The 20,005-nt window shown below is 47.9% G+C and overlaps 1 protein-coding gene across 5 annotated transcripts in view; it reads right to left on the reverse strand.

The window, feature by feature from the left end:
* AFAP1L2 (actin filament associated protein 1 like 2) overlaps positions 1 to 20,005 on the reverse strand; it is a 63,562-nt gene that overhangs the window by 15,364 nt on the left and 28,193 nt on the right. For 4 of the 5 annotated variants that reach the window (XM_083843147.1, XM_083843145.1, XM_083843146.1 and 1 more), the window contains exons 2-5: positions 10,007 to 10,135; positions 9,396 to 9,473; positions 5,222 to 5,313; positions 1,511 to 1,601 (exon numbers count right to left, since the gene is read on the reverse strand). In XM_083843147.1, the coding sequence (XP_083699273.1) occupies positions 1,511 to 1,601; positions 5,222 to 5,313; positions 9,396 to 9,473; positions 10,007 to 10,135 (390 nt within the window). Of the gene's footprint in view, positions 1 to 1,510; positions 1,602 to 5,221; positions 5,314 to 9,395; positions 9,474 to 10,006; positions 10,136 to 17,343; positions 17,372 to 20,005 lie in introns of those variants that run through there. The other variant, XM_083843148.1, reaches the window with a different exon arrangement.

The raw sequence follows: 20,005 nt of genomic DNA on the forward strand, positions 1-20,005 counted from the left end.
CCCAGCTCTGGCCTTCTCAGGACACCCTTGTTTAAAGCACACGCTGCAGCAGTGCCAGGGACGGTCCCATTAGCACCACACCATGGGGCCAAGGTCAGTGCCTGGTGCTTTCGCTCAGGGCAAGCTGCAGCGTGCTCGGCATTTGGAGGTGTGAAACACCAAGCCCGCTGCTCAAACAGCTGCTAACAGCAGCCACAGACAGCACCGCCAGCCCCCACAACCACCTCACTTTGACCACGCTCCCATCACGTGGGGTTTTTCCTTTCTACCACACTTGCGGGCTCGGATCTCCGGGTGCCGCAGGTCTCTAACTGGCCCTGCCGGGTGTATTTGCATCTCGGAGCAGCACTGAAAATCCTAAGCCTGGATGAGCACGGAGACCCACACTGAGCTACGAGCTGCCCGGGTGTGTGAGGGGGACGTGCTGCAGTGATGGCTGCCCGCATAAACCAGCCCCAGGTGGCTTCAAGCAGGGCCACAGGAGTTTTACAGCCTGGCATTGCACACCGGGGCTGTGGAGCGCTCTGCTTCTCTCATGGACAGCTCTGATTCAACAGCCAAGAGCTTAGATCCAAATCCCACTTTTATCCCTAGCTCTCACTTCTCTGCTTGCCTCAACTCTTCCCACTCGGATCTGCCCCGTGCCACGTATACGACTGTACCCTATGCTGCTGCAGTCAACGGTGCTGAGCTGAGAGCTGCCTCTCCTGCAGTGCAGTGTCACCTCTCTCATCCAGACTTAAATGGCTCGTACAGCAACGACAAGATCAGCTGCTATCAGATCGGAGGGTGGTAATCTCTCCTAAAGGGTAGTCCCGAAAAGAAGGACGCACGAATGCATCGGCACAAATGAGAAGCCGGGAGCTCTGCCTGCCTGCAGCAGCCTCCCCCCAGAGGGGATGGGAGCACACGGTGACGGGCACCAGTGGCACTGCTGAGGACATTACTGGGACACGGGCGTGAGTGAGTGTGCACAGCGAATCCACGCTGTCCCCTCACATGATGGGTGGCTTTTAAAACAAGCTTACAGATAGTTCAACTACCCGAAGAGACAGAGCTGAATAAATAGTCAATTATAAAACCTGTTACAGCAGCTAACAGGTCAGAGTCATCAATTTTGAGCCCCAAAGGGACAAACAGAGCAGCAGGACATAAATGCAAGCCACCACAGCTTCACTGCTTCTGAACGGAAACCAGCATTTGACTAGAGACTATCTGCCAGAAAACCATCAAGACAAAGAAATCCACAATGATTTATAATATTTTACAGCGATGTCATATTAACCCAGACGCACTACTTATTTCTACAGGAAACTTAAAACTTTGAGTAACTCATTAGACTTTTCAGCTGGCATTACATGTATAATATTACACGTGACCAGAATCAGAAAACAAAATCTGTCACATAAGCTGTAAGAATTGTATGTTTTTTAGTTTACTTTTTCTCATAAACTTCGAGTCTTCCATCTCACACATAACCCCCCCCCCCAGACAGTTAGCTGTGATATACCATTTAGAGAGACGTCATATGGCTCGGCCTCTTCATAGTATCCTTCCGGGGATTCGATCTTGGGGACCAAAGGTTGTTTTGTGTCAGGAATCTGAAGAATAAATAAAAAAAAGAAGCATGATTTAAGGTAAAAATAGATGCTTGAAAATGGGGCATCCTTTCTGTAGCACTAAAATACATTCTAGGGTTTTTATCTAAACAAGCTGAGATGACAGGGAAGAAAAATTATTAGTCTGCTGAAGGTTTCCAGTTAACGTAGAAAGTTCTCTGAAATTACTGCATAATTGCATCATAAATATTATTTTCTTTAATTTTGCTGAAATCTGCTGAAAGATCCTCGGAAGGATTGACTTGTACGTTTCCCCATAAGCAGCAGCTCCAGCCCGCTGGCCTTACCGTGAACTGGGACTTCTGCCTGCCATGCTGACCCCTCCCAGGCTGCTCCTCGGAAGGGGATGAGCCTCTGAGCTACCGATCACCTTAACGGGGAGCCAGCGGGGTGGGCACTCCGTGCAGTTCTGGCTTTGCACTCAAAAGCGCAGCCTGAGCTGTCACTGGTCGTATCTTGAAGTCTCTAGCTGATAGCTAAAAATCCCTGTTTTAGGAAATATTAGGAATCTTTAATTGTGCTCTGAGCAAAAAAAAAAAAATAGAAGGAAATGGATAAACAACACTGATGGAAAATAGGCCTTTGAAAGGAGTCCAAGTGCTGGAAAATCCCTGTGGTGCCTGCCAAACCCCTCCCTAAACACAAGCAAGGGCAGGCAGGAAAAACAGCGCCTTGATCCTTTAGAAATACCAACATATGACGAAAAAAAAAAAAGGGGGGAAGCTAAGAAACAACCTTTTTACTTCTCAAGTAATTCACATGGCTGTTGAACGTGATACAGCAGAGCCGGAGATAACAGTCGGATGGGCCCTTAGCTTACACTCTTCCCCAAACACGTGGCATCCCACCTCTCCCACCACAGCCCAACAGTAGCATCCCGCCATTCCCCAGCGAGGTTTCCCCTCTCCTCGCCCAGGTCAAACCACCCCCAGCCGTCTGACAGCGCTATGCTCCGGCTCACACAGCTCCCGTGGCTTCTGACCGAGAGCTGTGCAAGTCCTGGACAGGACGTTCAGTGCTTGGGGGGTAAAACCCCACGCCTCCCAGGAGGACAGGCAGAAGAGCCGGTCTCTCTCTGCAGAGACACCAACATCGAAGGTCACGGATCATGCATGGTCCCTCATCCACAGTGATTACTCCCCGTGGCCTTGAGCATCACGGCACAGTCTAAGGCGGGATAGTTCTCTTTGCAGGTCACGCCAGCACCATCAAATGTAGGTTCAAAGCCGTTCCTCCTGCCCTGGATATTTCCACCAAAGGGTACTGTTGCCCAGAGGCAGATAGGAAGCTTTGAAGGAAAAGATTTTCTGGCTAGCAACTTCCCTGGATAGGAGATGCTGCTGATCCCACGGGAGTTAGGTACCCTGGCCTTGCTGGCCAGCATGGGTGAGCTGCACACTTGTCACCTTTTCAGGTGTCTTGGACGAAGGCACCTCCTGACATGGGACTGCCAGCTGCTGTGAGCAGGCTCTGAGCTTGCTTCCCAGAGCCACACAGGACGTGCTGTCAGAAAACACTTGCCTCCAAACACCTCAAGGTTTAGGAACTTGTCCTAATGTGTTAAATTAAAGAAACAAGAACAACCAGTCCAAAGCTTTCCTTAATCCCTTCCCCGGCCAGGAGTATGTCTGCAATTGCCATCTGCGGTGGCCTTGTGCGTGTAGCCAGCTCACATTGTGTTATGACCATAAACAAATTGCCTACACAAAGAAAGGCTGTGGGTTTTCTGACACCATCCCAGGAGTGTCAGGGAAAGGGTGGGGGGAAGGGGCAGCTCTGTTTTGCTTCCTACAGACAATGGAATCCAACAGGGAATAGGTGGGACTGCGCCCCAGCTGCCCCAGAAGTCGTTTTTTTTCCTCTTTCCCTAAAGACGTAGAGTTGTTTTGTCTCTATCTGAAATCAAAGAATATATGCTGCTGCGTTATCTAAGCCGGGCTGGCCCTCGCAGCACATTTGTCTCTGTATTACAACACAACGGAGCACGCAAACGAAACCATCTCGGGAGTCCGTGCCTGCACCCTGCCACCTCCCTGGCAGGCAGCTGCGAGAAGCAGCAGAGCAAGGAGAGCTGCCAGGGCTACCGGAGGATGGAAGGACACTGACATCTGAGCTATAGCCCGTGGGACTTAGTGCTTAAAGGCTACTTTGGGACAAAACCAAAGAAATGAGTCGGCTCCAGCTGGGTCACCCCCCGTTGGGTAGGTAGCCACAGGTCTTGGAATACTGAAGTACCTCTGAGTGCTCGGATGTCTTTGCAGCCAACAGCTCACTGATACTCCTCGGATGCTTACAGCGAGGAAGCACCTGATTGCTTTATGTGAGTGAGGTTAGCTCCACGGGTAAGCAGTTGGGGAAGGTAGTTCCCAGCACAGGCAGCTGGCCTGGGAGCAGAGCCTAACCTTGTCAGCTGTTGTTGAAAACTGCTTTTCCTAACTTCCTCATTTAATTTGTCAATTGTCCTATCAGAAGGACGTAACATGCCTTAGAGCCATCCCATAACACTTGACACAGAGACAGGTTTTCAGGACAGGAGCTCCCAGGGAAGGCCAGCAAGCACCAGCAGATCAGGTGGTGGCATCCCAGGGGCTTACCCGGGAATGGCAGTGAGCTGAGCTGTTTGGGGAAAATGCTTTGGATGCTGGGTTCCTTGGGGTATTCCTACAAAAGCAGTCCCTGTAGTAAGTAGCTAGCTCTGCCATTCCTTTTCCCAAGACAATGTTCATTAAAAAAAAAAAAAAAAAGGAAGTGTTTTTAATTTTCTGGATTTTCTTTGAAGTGGATTTTCAAAATTCAGCATCATCCAGCTGCCAGGCTAGGGAAGAGGCCACCCCACTGGAGCAGTGAACCCTCCTGCCCAGCTTGCAGAAGCAGACGTGCAGGAGCTGTCCTGCTACAGCACACAGCCTGTCCTGGGCTGAAGTCCTGGGGCCTCCACCCGTGTCGAGGGAAGGGGCAGGTTCTCCTCTGGGGTCACGGATGCACCATCCTGCCCTCCTCTCCATGTCCCCTCCACATACACTCCCTGCCCTCCTTTCCTTTCACATCCCCAAATCCCAACTGCTGCAATTCCCACATCAGACCAACTACAGAACAGCCACAATCTCTTGAGGACAGTCGGGCTGGCTTTCTGGCACAGGGACAAAATCCCACTGGAAGCTGACCATGTAAAACTGTACCCTCGCAAGATTTACAGCTCTCCTATGGAAGGATCTAAAGGAATGTTCTTTTTGCAGTTTTTTGAAGCAAGCCCTCAGCAAGCTGGAGCACAGTGCCTGGGGTCTTGCACCTCTGGGCATCAAAAGCAGTGAGAAAATGGGCTCTGTGGGGCTGTACAGACCCATGTTGCCTTCTCCAGCCACTTTTCCCTAGGCCTGGGGCAGGAAACCAATACACTGGGGAGCCCGTAGTTTAATGCATATATACATATATTTAATAAAGCTCATCTGGACTATTTGCCACATGAACAGACGACTGGCAGAGGTCTGTCCATTTAGCTGTGCTGCTCACTATGTAATAAAAGTGGCCCCGAAGCCTTCAGGGGTTGATGTCCCCAGGCTGAGGGCTGGGCAGTGAAAAAGCAAAGGTTTTGTAACACCTACCTTTGGAGGGGGCAGCTCCGGCAGGCTCTTCTGAGGAGGGGATGAATGCAGTCCCAAGTCTCCATTGGTCAAGGAGGCTCTCCCATCCAGTGCTGCAAGCCAGAAACACAATTATATCGATGACATGTGGCATTTCCCAGCAAATGGCTACCCAGGAGGTGCAGGAACAGCTAGGTGCTATTTTGGTAGAAAGCAGAATGATAATTACAGGCAGCACTGCGGGGTGACCATGTCACTTTGGGCTCAGTTCAGGACTGTGGCACTAGGAGACCCAGCAAAAGAACCCGCCTCTGCTTTTTGGGCATGTTTTTTGCTTCTGGAAGGAAAACTGTGAAGCCCAGACCCATTGGGTTGGGCTGGGCTGCACGACAGTTCAGAGCCAGCCAAGAACAGTAATTTAATTGCTATTGAATCTACCAGCTGAGGAAGAGATGCTCTTGAAGCAGCAGAAGCCAAACATGTGAAAGGGCATATGGCAGCAGAACTGCTCCAGGCAGTCAGCCTCTGCCTCTGGAAAGTCAGATTTTCCAAGCAGCTGAATGCAGAGTGATTCAGTAGCTGGGGGATATACGGAAAGCTCAGAAAACTTGTGTGCAGTCCCTCTTCCCCACCACAGAACTCCTGGGTGGCCTCAAATGAGTCCCCAGATCCCACGCCCTCCAAGACAGAGAAATGCAGCAATGCTCAGGAACAAGTGGGAGCCAGGCACCCAACGGCCAAAAAATTAAGGACGTTGAAGGCATTATTCTGTGCAGTGGGGAAGTCTCCTTTCACACAGTGTCTCTTAGCAAATACTCTGGGAAGAATGAGGCTAAGATGTCCAGATACTGCAGGTCCAGTAGATTAAGCAAGGGAATTAGGTCCAAAATCTGCACTGAGCTGGTGCTCTGGGTCCCGTAGTCACCTGCTAATGCTCCAGCCACGCTCCTCGGGCATACACAGAAACCACCACGGCCTCGTGCAATGCCCAGCAGCAGTTAGCACTGTGCTCAGAAGGCACTGGCATGAACTTTGCTGCATACTTCTGGGTTTTAAAAATAGAAGTTGGAAACCACATTACTTTGTTCCAGTCTGGGGCTCGGAAGCCACAATGATTGCTCTGCCCTAGGCTGCAGCGAGCTCGCGGCCAGATGGTGCAGGAGAGCAAAACGCATCTTTCAAGTCAAATTGCTCCCTCTTAGGTCTCCTGGTCATCAGCACTGGCCAACTTTGCAGACACTCAGGGACTGACAGACACCAAATGCACCGCACAAGTAGGACCGAGTGATGCCTTGTGAGGTTCCCAGTGAGAGTAAAGCAGCACAGGATGGGGACCTCAGCCTCGGTCCTCACCGTGCTGGAGACCAGCCCATTCCTGTGGACACAAGCCCACACGCTCCAGCTGAGGAACAGAGCAGGACGCAATGGAGCTTTGATTTTCAGGCTCTGCACAGGAAGAACAACCTCCTCTAACCTTCTTCCTGACAGGACTCCTGGGGGATGTTTTGGGGTTTTCTGTTCTGAGGTTGCAAAAGGTACCTATCGCTGTGCCCAGCTGCCAGCAAGGGGGAACTGTGACCGATATGCTCGGTTCCTGCACTGGAAAAAAAAAGTCTTGCTCAGGCTTATGAACCCCAACAGGCCTCGATGTGACAGCGCCTGGAACAGGACAGCTCATTCATAACAGAGCACCTGGTGAGTGCTCACAGTCGTGACCACAAACAAAGGGGGTACAGCCCTAGAGCAGGTGACCATTGAAATCCCTCATGGGGAAATAATAAATCACATCAGAGGTCGAGAGCAATATGACAAGAATTCTAAGTCTGAGCATGGCAATGACTTCCCCTTGAGCAGGGACTCCTCTCAAGTTTACTCCTCGAGGTCAAGAGATCCTTACTAACTACGCCTGTTGGTGATGGGACTTTAATTTTTAAAGGTACTTGATTTGTCTTAAGATTTAGCAATCTGAATATGCAGTAGACCACTCCCTGTGACTCTTGTCATCATAACAAATTAATGATATCAATCTACTTACTATAATAAACCAAACTGGCATCCCTGCCCGTGGCAGGGGGGTAGAACTAGATGATCTTTAAGGTCCGTTCCTCTACCCAAGCCATTCTATGAATTTATGAAATTGCTGCTATATCATTAAAACCATCTAAGAGTTGGATATCTCCTGCTTCTGGCTTTCAGAAGACAGCATTCAGCTTTCCAAAGAACCCCACGGACTTGCAGGGTGGAAACTTGCTGTATTTCTCAAATAAATGAAATCAAGCAAATGATGGTGCCTTCTTCACTCACTGCAGTGAATTCAACTACTGTGCCATAAAGTGGCATCTCAAAAATAGAGTACAGTTCAGCTTAAATTCTTACTGATGGAATTGGAAGCGGATACAGTGAGCAGTGAAATATATCATTTATTTGTTTTTTTTTTTTTTACAGAAACTGCGTTTTTAAGGACTTTAGGGGCTGGTGTATTATCACGTCAAGAAGCATTGCACCCTGTGCTGCTAGAGCACACCCAAGGTGGTGAATAAAACCTGCAGGGGATGAGAGGTCCCACTGACCTCAGCCACAGAAGTGTGGTCACCACATCCCACCAAAGGACTGTGGTGAAGCACAAAGCTGCAGCAGGTAAAGGGGATAAAGGGAGCTGCATAATCCCTTGGGGATCTACATCACAGTCCCTAGCACCAGTGGGTACTACAGCCCCTTCCACCTGCTAAGCCTGAACCTTCAGGTCCCACCACTGACCAAGCACGCACAGACCTCTCCATGCCGTGACAGAGACAGGCTCAGGGCTGTACACCCAGATGCAGCTATGGCTAAGATCCCACACATGTGTCTGACTGACTTCATTTCCAAATAACCCAGAAGTTTTACTTGGAATAAGGAAGTTGCTGAAAACAGAGAAAGAGAGAAACGCCAGGTCCCACAGGGAGGGACTGAGTGGGTAGGTTCACAGCCCTGATCAGGAAAAGTCTGAAATAGAAGAAGCAACTCTAAATAAATTGTCTGAAACAATGACCCTGAGTTTCAGCATGGTCCATAAGTGCAAGCCTTGTTTCATCCACCCAAACAAGAACTTATATAAAGAGGTATTTCTGTTGCCACTCAGCTACTGGGAGCTACCAGGAGGCTGTGCAATCCTGTTATGGAGCATTACAGCATTACCCAGAGGACCCTGTCTGGAGATCATGTTGAGGCTGCACGCGTAATCCGGGAGGACATCCTGTCTCCCTGAGTATTTAAAATTAATCTAAATTCAGCTGCAGGTAGTTTTTTTTGTTGTTGTTGTTGTTATGTTTTTTTCAAACCAAACCAAAACCAAAACTAACCAACCAAACCAACTACACAAACAAACAAGAAAAAAAACACACAAAAAAACAACTGAAAACAGAGCTGGCCTAACTACTGCAGGATCAGCAAGTCAATGCAGGCTGCACTGAGGCGTCCTCTTGTTTATTTGGACTGAAAACTTTGGGGCTGGGTTTGCCTGTGACTACAAGTGCTTTAAGAAGATGCGTGTCAGCAGTAACTCACTCCACACAATTATCAAAAACAGCCTTTGTGATGAACTTCAAAGAGCACGGCTACTTTTAAAGAATTATGTTCTTTGACACGCTACAAATTTGAAACTTGGGAAATCTAAATTAGAAATTAATATTTTGCCTAGGTTTGATTTCTTGGCTTGTACACTGCAGAACTCGAGGAATTCCCGGGAGACAAAGCTGCTCTGCCCATGCAGATGGTGCAGGCTGTGCCTGGGAGTTCACTTCACTACGTTGTGACAACTCGGACCCTATGGGCTAGCGCAAAGCGACACACAAAAGAGAACATGCTTTCAGGGGCTCAAAAAGGTGAAGTGACTTCTTTCATGGCCAAAGGAAACACAACAGCTTCCTTAAATATTTCAGGCACTGGAACTGCAAGCCTTAGAAGGCAACGTTTTAATCCCAAAATAATGCCCTCCAAAGTGCTACTTCCAGGAATAACTTCACAGTGTTGGCAAGGACCACGATTTCCAAAGGAATGTAGTGAAAATGGCAGTCCTTCCACACCATCAACTGCTTCAGCTCTCAGAGCTGCCAGAGGGACCACCACCAGTCTCGGTAAAGAAAAGCTCTAGTAGTCACACGCACCTTCATCACGCTGTTAGGTATGAGGCAACCATCAATCTTCAATTCCCTACCTTTGTCTTGTTTCTCCTGGTCACCCTGCTGTTTGTTGACAGTCACTTTGTTCATGTAAATATATTCTTCATCGCCACCTGCAACCAAAGGGAAAAGCGAAGCCTTTATCCACCCTCTGCTTTCCCATTGCTCATTTTTTTTTCCACAAAGACGGATGTAAGAAGTGGCTTTGCTGAGTGCACGTGGGGGACAGCATGTTTGTTGAGGCAATGTGCAGAAAAAAAAAAAGAAAACCAATAATAAAAAGCAGAAAAAATAAATGCTGTATAGCCAGGAAATTCCATAAGTTAAAATTTCTACTTAAACACTAACTTAGCCAAACAGTACATCCTGTGTATCTTACAAAGTGGATTAAATAAACTTAAGGTTTAATAAGGAAAACAGAAAGGATCAGGAATCTTGGGAATCCTTTGCTTGTAAAGCTGGACACATAACTAGAGGAATTTTACATAAACAATTAGAGGTCACTGCAAAAATAATCTGTTCCATTTTCTCCTTTTAATTTTCTTGTCTCCCCTTCCTGCCAACCTCCAAGAAAATGTTGCTTCAAGACCCCGTAGCGGTTCCCACGTGAGCCCACCACCCCATCTTCAGCTTTCCCTGCCCGTACCGCTGGTCTTGGTGTACACCCGCAGCAGGTCGGAGAGGAAGCTCTTCTTCACAAGAGCAGTGCTGCTCAAGTTCTCCTTGTCCAGGATCCTCAGAAAATCTTCAAGTTCATTGAGCAGCTGCTCGAGAGCTACGACAGCAACAGAGACAACTGTTAGCAAAGCAGTTTGGTGGCATTTCAAAAGAGGACATACATTGATTGTTTTCCATTTTTCTGCATTTTTTCTGCTCAGGAATAATTCATATTTACTTTTCTAGCTTGAACCCTCCTTCTATTTTTTAAAAGAAAGCTCCAAATTCCATTAGCTTGTTCATAAACCACTAAAATCCCAGGTAAACACCTACTCTTCTTCCTATAGGACCTTTTGCTCAAGATGACAAAAGCCTAGAGGGATTTTGAGCAATCGGGCTGAGACTACACAAAAGCAGCTAGAAGGATCTTGCCACTTGAATCTTGAATCCCTTCAAATATAACGGAAACATCATTGCAATTAGAGCCTATCAAAGACCCTGCTTTTTGGTTCCTATTTTCAGGCTCGCTCCTTATTTCTCCACAACAATTTGAAAAACATCCACGTGCTATGTACCAAATATTCATCTCCCCTCAAAAAAATAAGGAAAGAAAAAAGGAAAAAAGAAGAAAAGAACATCAAAAATCCATGATTCAGTAACTTCTCACACCATCTTGCTTGGGCGCTGACCAGTGGTGTGTGTACCACATGGAACTGAAGATAAACCCAAGGCTGAGCAGCTTCCCGGACAGCCTTCGGGAAAACCTGCCGCACCGATGCCATCCCTTCACACCGGCAGCGACAGGTCTGTTTTCCTTCTGAGGAGCTGCTGCTCAGCTCTGCCACTGACAGGGCTCGCGCCGAAGCACCAGGCGTCTAATTGCTTGCTTTTGTTTGCTCTGAAGTTTATCGTGGGCTAATTAGCAGCAGTGGCAGGAGCCTGCTCCGCAGAGGAAATAACGGGGTGTTACGTGGAGAGAGGAAGCACAGCACAAGAATGACAGCGTGTGGGAAAAGTAGGGAAAAACCAGCTTCGGCTCTTCCTCCGGCTGGGAGGCTCCCCGCTCACCTCCCTCCATTGCTCCCTGATGCCAAGGACCTGCGGGGAAGATGATGGGCTGAAAAGCCTGGGGTTACCGCTGCCAGGCTGCGGATCCTTAGCGGCTGTGACGTGTGGGTTATTTAACTGGGGCAACACGCCCTTCCCTTTACTTGCGGCATTTCCATGCCTCGTGTTCCCATGTGAATCACAGTGCACAGCAGTGAACTAGAGAAGTGTTATACTTCAGTTCTGCCGGACAAGGCATCTGAAGCATATTGACCCTAAGTGCTACCACCTCCAGTCTCATCACAAATATTTGTGCAGGAAAGAGCCTTCACCGTCTTACTGCCCCACCTTTAGCCAGCCGCTGACCCTTCCTCGGGTGAATACTTGTTAGAAGATGGAAAAATAAAGCATAAATTACTCTACACTGTGAAGTTTTGTGTTGCTAGCCATTAATTCAAACTCATGCTACTGCTCTCAAACTGTATTAACCTTCACTAGCCTGACTCTAAAGCAGTCTAACAAGTCCAGATCAATTGATAATAGCTCTAGAGGAAACTGCTAAATTCTAGCTCTTCACACTTCATTTTATACCCTCTATATCCAATTAATTCTCATCTGGTTTTATTTAGGACCAGTATGAAATAAAAAATACCTGTAACACGATGCATTAACTTGAATGCTTTTGTTGGCTGCTTGTTTGCCCAGCTATAACCCACTGCTGACTAGAGAAAGTAAAAATGATTTCAAGAAACAATAGCATTTTTCATAAGCTACAAGGAAACAGGTAGCATTTGTCAACAATACTAGATGTCATTGATAAGTGTCACTTAGCAATGAGCTGTGAGCATTTTGTGTCAAGCACGCTCATAACCTGCTTCTCTCAAGTATCAAGGAGCCTGCTTCTCCTAAGTTTAAGGAAACTCCACTGGGGCAAATCTCAGGCTTATAAACCCCGTCATCCATTACAATGGTGCGCTTCCAAAAACCTGAACTGAGGCTGGTTCTGGCTGAAGTCAGGCCTAAACGTATGTTCCTATTCGTTTGTCCTAGGAACAGGACATTTGCGTGTACCAAAAGAAACAGCTCAAAAAACCACTTAATCTTAATTTGAATCTTCAGAAGTGGTTCAGCTCCCCCAGCTGCCTGCGTGGCAGTCACGACACCGCATTTGCAGGGAAGGGGGGATAATTCCCTCCTCCACCCCCATGACTGCAGAAAATGCCTTTATTCTTCTCCCAGGCATCCACAGCTAGCATACACACAGGACCCGGCTCTTGTGAATAACACAGCCCATACAGTAGGTTACATTTTCCAGCCCACCAAAGCTGAATTCAGGCTTCCAGTGACTCAAAGCAACTCATTTAGGATGTGATCCTGGGGCCACCGAGGTCAGTGGAAAGACTCTGTCAGACTTCAAGGGATTCGGCCTTTAGGGGCTCAAGAGAGATTCATTTTGCTCTTCTTCAGCAAGAAGCAGCATATAAACCATCTGCTTCTATGCAAGTTTCTCTTTCATCTCAGCTGGACATTCCCTATCCAAACCTGATACCTGCAAAAATAAACCGCCATTGAAATGAATGTGACCATTCATTCTCTCATATCAGAAGAAGAACAAGCTAAAACTCATCAGAGTGATGAATGTGAGAAAGAAGAAGGATGAATAAGAAGGGGCTCTATAAGATCCTCTCCACAAGCAAGAATCACAGCAGGTCACAGCAGGTCAATAGGACTAAAAACAGTTGAGAGCCCATGTATGTCAAACCATCTCAGGATCTGGAATGCTGGAAACCACTGCTTGACCTCCCCTAAAGACCCGTCACGCTGTGGTGATGAAGTATTGAACATACGCATGGCAGAACCAGGTTGGTGGTTATCCAAAGCAGCCTGAAACAAATGGCTCCCTCCTAGCTGCATTGTTTTGCTCTCCTTATTTTAGCAGTTTAGAACTCAGAGCACATAAAGCTAGGCGTGCTCTGCAGGGCAGTAGCTACAGATGCAAGGAATGCATCTGCAAAATCAAAGGCTGTAAGCAGCAGAATGAGACATCAGAAGTAGACAGAAGCCAGATTCACAAGACAGTGCAACTCTCAAAGACTATTTTAAGAAACCTCCTTCCACATCTGCACTGCTCTTCTCAACTCTTATAGCACTTCAGTGTAAGCCCCAAGTACAACATTACCCAAATAATCTTTCTACCTATTTACCTCTATCAGAAAGACTACCTCAAATAAATACTTCCACATCAAAAAATTTGCCTTATTTATGAAAAACAAATTACCTCTAAGGTTAAGAATGGAGAAAGCAAGGCCCAGAAGAATTAAAAGATTTAGCCACAGTCACTATGTAAACCCCTACTGAAGCCAGTCCTCCCAAGCCCCGGGACAGGATACTCCATCTCCTTACAAAGTATGGCCAAAAATATGGAGTACATTAGATGGCACAACACAGCTCACATCGTGCTCTTCTTCATGGCCACAGGCATCAGTCACTGAATACAACCATAAGGATTTCTCAATATGTGATGAAGAGAGTAGTCAATGCACGGAACTTGACTGATTTCAGTGATGATTGTCACCGAAAGTACAATACTTTAAAATACAAACAAATCTCACATCTTTGCTGGTGTAGGAGGACTTACACAGTGGAGGCTACAACCAGAACCACCATCTCCTCCTACATGATCCTAAATGGAGGATGAGGGATGCTCCCCCTTCTTTTACTCCAAGACAATGAAACCCTTTTTACAGAAACTCCTGGGCAGCCCTCTGACCACAGCAGACTCTCTCTGTATGAAGGCTGGAAATTCGGTTGCAGCAATAAGCAAAGAATTACTTGAAACACAACTGATCTGTTTCGACGTCAATTCAGTGGCAGTCAGAGAGCGCTGAAAAGGGCTTCTTTTGGCTCTCTTCTATGGCCTTTCTTTGCAGACAGAAAGTCCCTTGCATTGCAGCAGTATCTGTCCTAGTTCATGTGAAGCTAGAGCCAAAAATGCAGCAGCTTGCAAAGCCCCCATTGAGGAAGCACATTCCTCACAACGGAGCTGCCAATTTTGCCTGACACCAAGGTCAGTGAAAGGTAAATGACCATAAAACTAGATTATAAAAGCCATTCCTTCCAATAACCACTGATCTTTGTCATTTTGCTACAATAACAACCTATGTCTACATCTAATTACTTCATGTCTTGGCCTTATGAGGAAATGGAAAGACAGGCTCAGAATGAACTTTCACTCAAGTGTTTTAGTAACCACTGGGCAGGATTATATTAGACCTTTTAATCTAAATTCAATTATTTATTTTATCAAGGTAGAGGGGCCCCAGCCACTGGACAAAGGACTGTAAGAAGAGACATACTAAATGATGAACTCTTTCCTCTCCCGAGATGAGAGGATGATAAGGAGTACCCTTTACTACCAGGAAACTCGTGCATGCAGTGATGAGAGTGATTTGGCCACGGATACGGGCTTCTTTTCCAGCAGGTCCCCAGTACAACCCAGCTTCCCAGTGTCCCAGCCCACCCTTCCCCGAACCTTGGCATGTTGAGGAGATTTCCAGCTCCACGCTCCATGTCAGGCTCCACACCCGCTACGGGTGTCTGGGCTGTGAGCACACAACATGGAGTCCGGCACCCCGCAGATGGAGGGGGCACCCCACAACACTGCGGCCCACGGAGAGCAACGCTTTTCACTTTTTTTTTTTTCTCTGGTTCCTCATCCCCCGTCAGCAGGGCAGCTGAGGAGTGCATGGAGGGGCCTGGCAGGCACAGAGGCAGCATTCAGAGGGCCGAACAGCGAGCGCTGTCAGCCGAGCCACAGCACTGTCCCCAGCCTCCTCGGGCCTCGCTCAGGCTGACGTCGCCCTCGATGACAGCCAGAAGGCTTCTCTCATGGCCCTGAGGAAAGGCAGATGTGGTGACAGCGACAGCTGTAGAGGCTGGATGACCCCCACGTGGGGCTGCCTTCCAAAACAGCAGAGCAGACCCTTCCTCGGGCGAACCGGCCCTCCCCACGGGGCCAGCCTCAGCACCTCGCAGAGGGGCAGCAAAGACAAGGCCACCATGACGCCCTGGCCCTCCTGCGGTGGTTACCCCTCCGCTGTGGCACACTCAGAGGACGTGTGACAGGAGAGCAGGAGCTGGTGTGGCTCCAGCACCCCAAAGTTCACCAGGTTGATGAGCACAAGACAGGCAAGCACGGACTCAAGGGTGCCGGTTTGGTTTTCATCGTCATAAAGCAGGCTCCACTGCCCAGGCTGGCACCTGCACTGACTGGCCAGCCTTTCTGCCTCTAGCTTTTCACGGAAAAATAAAATAAATAAATAAAAAATAAAAGAAAAAGCTCAACTCAGTGTTGGCCAGATGAAACTCCTCCATTTTTCACAAAAGAGTATTTCATAAATATTTGTAGAAAAAAGAAGTCTCCCCACAGCAAAATGTGAAGTGCTGTGTTTACCAAAGGAAAAGAAGAAGGAAAAAAACAACACCAGGCTTCCAGTAAACAGCGAACTTTCTCATTAAACAATCACTGCTAGATTAAAAAAAAAAAAAAGGTAAAAAACACAAAATTGAGGCAAGCCTCTTCTCTTAAATAGGAAAACTGTAAGATTAGCGAACTCCTATCATATTTTCCCTATTAAGCCTGCTGTGTCAGACTATTATGACCAGTCACAAAGCTGTCTGATTTTCAGACATAATGAGTGCTTACAAGGAAGAAAGAAAGAAAAAAACCCAGACTGCTTCTATTGATGCACCTAAAATCCGGCACCGCCTGGCTTCACACTCCAGTCGGGAGCATTAGGCTCGTCTTTGTCGCAAAGTATGAATCATGGAAGGAGAGAGGCAAACAATGTGTCTGGTGGGTTGTGGGCTGTGAACTGCACAGATGAACCCAACCAGCTCTGCGTGGGCTGCTCTGGAAGTTGGAACAAGCCTCGCATTGAGAAGTAGCGGCTCTAACCTAGGAACCCTGAACTTCAGCAAAACAGCAGCAGAAAACGCACACAAAGCTTTTCAGTTTGCTGAGCAAACAACAGGCTTCTCTTCACTCTGCTGGAAGATGAGAAACAGCATCCAAGAAAAATTAAGAAAAAAAGAAGGAAGAGAGAAGAGAAGCAAAACATGAAAATTACTGTGTCATAAGGAGCTTTACTAAGCAATCTCATATTTTAGTGCCATATTGCCTTATTACAGGCAATATAGGGTAGATGAATGAAAATTCAGGGGCTATACAGTGACATCTTTCTTTGTCAAGTGTCTCAGTCTTTCCATGACAGACCAATTGGTGACTCATTGGAGGTCTCACACTGGCAAACGAATCGGTTGGCTGATATCTGAAAGAAGCCAGTCTCCTCCCTGTGTAACATGCCCTATTAGCAGAGTGCCCATCAACCTCAAGTCCCTGAAGTGTTGCTAGGCCATGGACTGCACAATTCTGCTCAGGTGCTTAGCGATGCAAGTAGCATCAGCACGAAACTGTGATGGGATGTGGGGTTGTTTGGACTGTCACCATGAGAACTGTTGCACCCTCAGCATACCAGGTCACGTATCACTTGCCTAACATAGTAACTTGCTGGGGCAGAACAGAGCTAGGAAACATCAGGGAAGCAACCAAGGAAAGATCAGCACAGTGGCCAAGAGGGTAAGTTGAGATCAAACCAAATTGGCATGGACATCAACTGAAAAAATACGGACTAAGTCAGGCAGGGCAGGATGTTAAAGAAGGTCCTCTTTCTAAGATAAATATCCCCAAGAGCAGGCTGTAGCAGGCTCCCTTCCCAACACGGAGGAAAACAATCTCAACAATTTCTACAAATCAGAAATTTGCTGCCAAGCCCCAGAGTTGAATCCTACAGTGGCGTTACAGAGAGACATAACTTCCTCTAAAGCTGCCACCACTGACTCTCTTCTCTTCCCACAGTCCTTTCTCCTGTGTTTTCTCCCGACTCCTTCTGCTAAAATTTAGGGTTCTTTTTCTCCTTTCTTGTGAAGTTTTGCTCTCTTCTCCCTCTCTCGATCCTTACAAGACACAAAGACTCCATGCAGCTACTTCATTATGGGGAGTTGCTTACCATCTGACCTGTAACTTAAAAAGGACTTCCGTTGTTTGCTATCTAATGTAATGCATAGCTCTATCCAGGAAGGGGCTACTTAGAGGCATTCAATCAAATAGAATAGCTGTTTTCATGGAAAAAAAAAATAAAAACATGCAAAGAACTCAACTACATGACACAATTAGACATTGCTCAAATCCAGCAAAACAAGCATCTCACAGCCACTCACTCAGCCCAGTCATATTCTCTTCTCCGTTGGTGCAATGTTTGCTCCATGGAAGTGGCAATGTGTGCTCCTGCACCTCAGCTGAGGGTCTTGCCACTGCTGGGGGAAAACCTTTCTCTACTGCAGCCAGAAACCAATTCCCAAAAGTAGACTTCCTCTTGCAGAAGGAACAGAGCCAGGTAGGGCTGCTCTAGCTCATGGAAGGGAGGGTAGCCGGTCTTGAAGGAACTCCTGGGTTAGGGAAAATGATTGTTGTCGAAATATGTCGACCTTGCATCATTCTTATCCACCACTCTGCATGGCTATATCCAGAGGAAAGCACATCCCCATCCCTGCCTTACAGAACAGCAGGCACACTGCTGTCCAAATGCCTCCCAGAGCCCTGGCCACAGGATCCCTCTTTCCCATAGAAAAAGGAAGCCTGGGATACCGCACTCACAAAGCAGCAACTGGGAAAATGCAAGGCCCTCGAGAGATTAGCTATCACAATGATGGTGAGCGACAGCCCTGGAACAACACCCCGCGCTTTGTACCACATCAATACAAATAAAGGAGGTTAACTGCCAAAAATATTTGGAGATGGATTTCTCTCTTGCAGGCAAGACACAAATTAAAGGAAGCTGCCAGATATGCAGAGGGTTTGTGTGTGTTTTTTTTTTAACGGAGGACATGCACACACACATACACATACCCTCGTATCAAAACATTTTCCCACCACTCTCTGTTGATTTAATGGCATCATTTCTCCAACAAACAATAGAAACATAACAGAAGGGGAAGGGAATTATGTCTGAGAAAGCAAAAGCATGAGCTCTGGGGTCAGAAAGAAAGACAGACACAGAGCCCTGGCGTCCCCAGCCTTTCCCTGCTGTTTCCTCTGCGGCAAGGACTCTTCGAGCTGTGCCGGCAGCCTGTATGGCCTGGGCTGAGCCTCTGCTTCTACAGCTGAGGAGCAGAAGGACTGCGCAAGGCTGCTGCACCAGTGCAGGGGAAAAACAGGTTTTAAAAGTATCCTGAAATATATCAGGGTAGGCTGGCGGAGGCAACAGCGACATCATTATTGATTGCTATGTTTCTTTCTTAACTATCTTGCTCAATCCCTTTTCCAAACATTTCATACTGTCCTTATCCGTCCTCTTCAGGGGAACCACGGAGCCTAAACATGGGGCGGGAGCATGTCCCCGAGGCACTGAGCAGTGGGGATGCAGCAATGTGCATATCAGAGACTTTTTCTGGAATCCCACTGTATAACCACCAGCAGGCAAAACCACTCCAAAATAAAGATAATTAAAAATAAATAAATAATAAAAATCTACAGACATCACCCAAGCTCATCGCTTTACTAACAACAGCAAGCTGACATTTACTAAACTTCAGTTTAGGGTCACCAGGCGTGGAGGTGCTTAGGAATGACCAGGCGGTACTTCCTCCTGCCCCGAGTCCCCAGAGCTCAGCGAGCCTCTCCCAGCAGGGCCCCAGCATCTGAGCATGGGAGGCCACAGCTCCCACCCACCTGCAGAAGGTGTCCTGAGGACAGGGCTGAATGACATCTTTATTCATCTCCCCCACCTCAGACCTGACGTTTCGCTGAATTCGGGGTGGAAGAGCTGCACCCCAGGAGCACACGTCTCCTGTTAGCTGTGGATTACCGAAGCAGCTGGGCACCACATGAGCCATTTCAAGACATGTGAGCCCTGCAGGGAAACACCAATGTTGTCCTAATGCTGCAGCGATGCTCTAGAAACAGGGGCTCTGCTCTGCTTCAAACCCCAAACATCGCTTTCACCGCTCACCAGGTTTTCAAATGCAGTTCAAGTTTTTGGTACCATTTGGCATCTGTGTTGTTAATTCATATATTGCCCAAGAAATTGCCAAATGTGTTTTCTTTGTAGAGCCTACCTGTCCAATACTCACAAAAACAAGTGTCACCCACAGGGAGCCTCAGAAGCGAGCCTCTCCCAAGCCTCCCGATTTACGCAATGGCTGCACACACGTTACTCGTCCAACGCAGCTCTCCTTCACCATGTGAAAGAAACGTGCCCTACTAAAACACAGGTGACAATGCCTCGGGGCTAAATGGTGACACAATACTTCCCACAACAAGCCAGGAGCATACTGGGGTGGGTGACCCAGTAACGTGCCAGCCAGCATGGGTCAGGATGCCAGCGCCACGGCGACTGCCGGAGCTGGGCGCTGCTGCACGAGGAGATGCAACGTGAGCTCCTGCTGTCTCCCCATGGATCCAAGCCCCACATGCTGTGATGGTCAGATCCATGGAGAAGGGATCAAAGAAGCCCAGAATCAACCCCTCTACTCTACCAACACCTATAAGATCTCTCCAGAGCCTTCTCTGCTCCAGGCTGAACAACCCCAGCTCCCTCAGCCTGTCTTCACAAGAGAGGTGCTCCAGCCCCTTGATCATCTTTGTGGCCTTCTTCTGGACTTGCTCCAACAGGTCCATGCCCTTCTTGTGCTGGGGGCCCCAGAGCTGAACGCAGGGCTCCAGGTGGGGTCTCACTAGAGCAGAGCAGAGGAGTGCAATCACCTCCCTGACCCTGCTGGCCACGCTGCTTTTGGGTGCAGCCCAGCGTACGGCTGGCTTTCTGGGCTGCAAGCACTCATTGCTGGCTCGTGTTGAGCTTCTCATCAACCACCACCCCCATGT

The sequence above is a fragment of the Anser anser genome (genome assembly GCF_964211835.1).
Source record: "Anser anser genome assembly, chromosome: 7".
NCBI lineage: Eukaryota > Metazoa > Chordata > Aves > Anseriformes > Anatidae > Anser > Anser anser.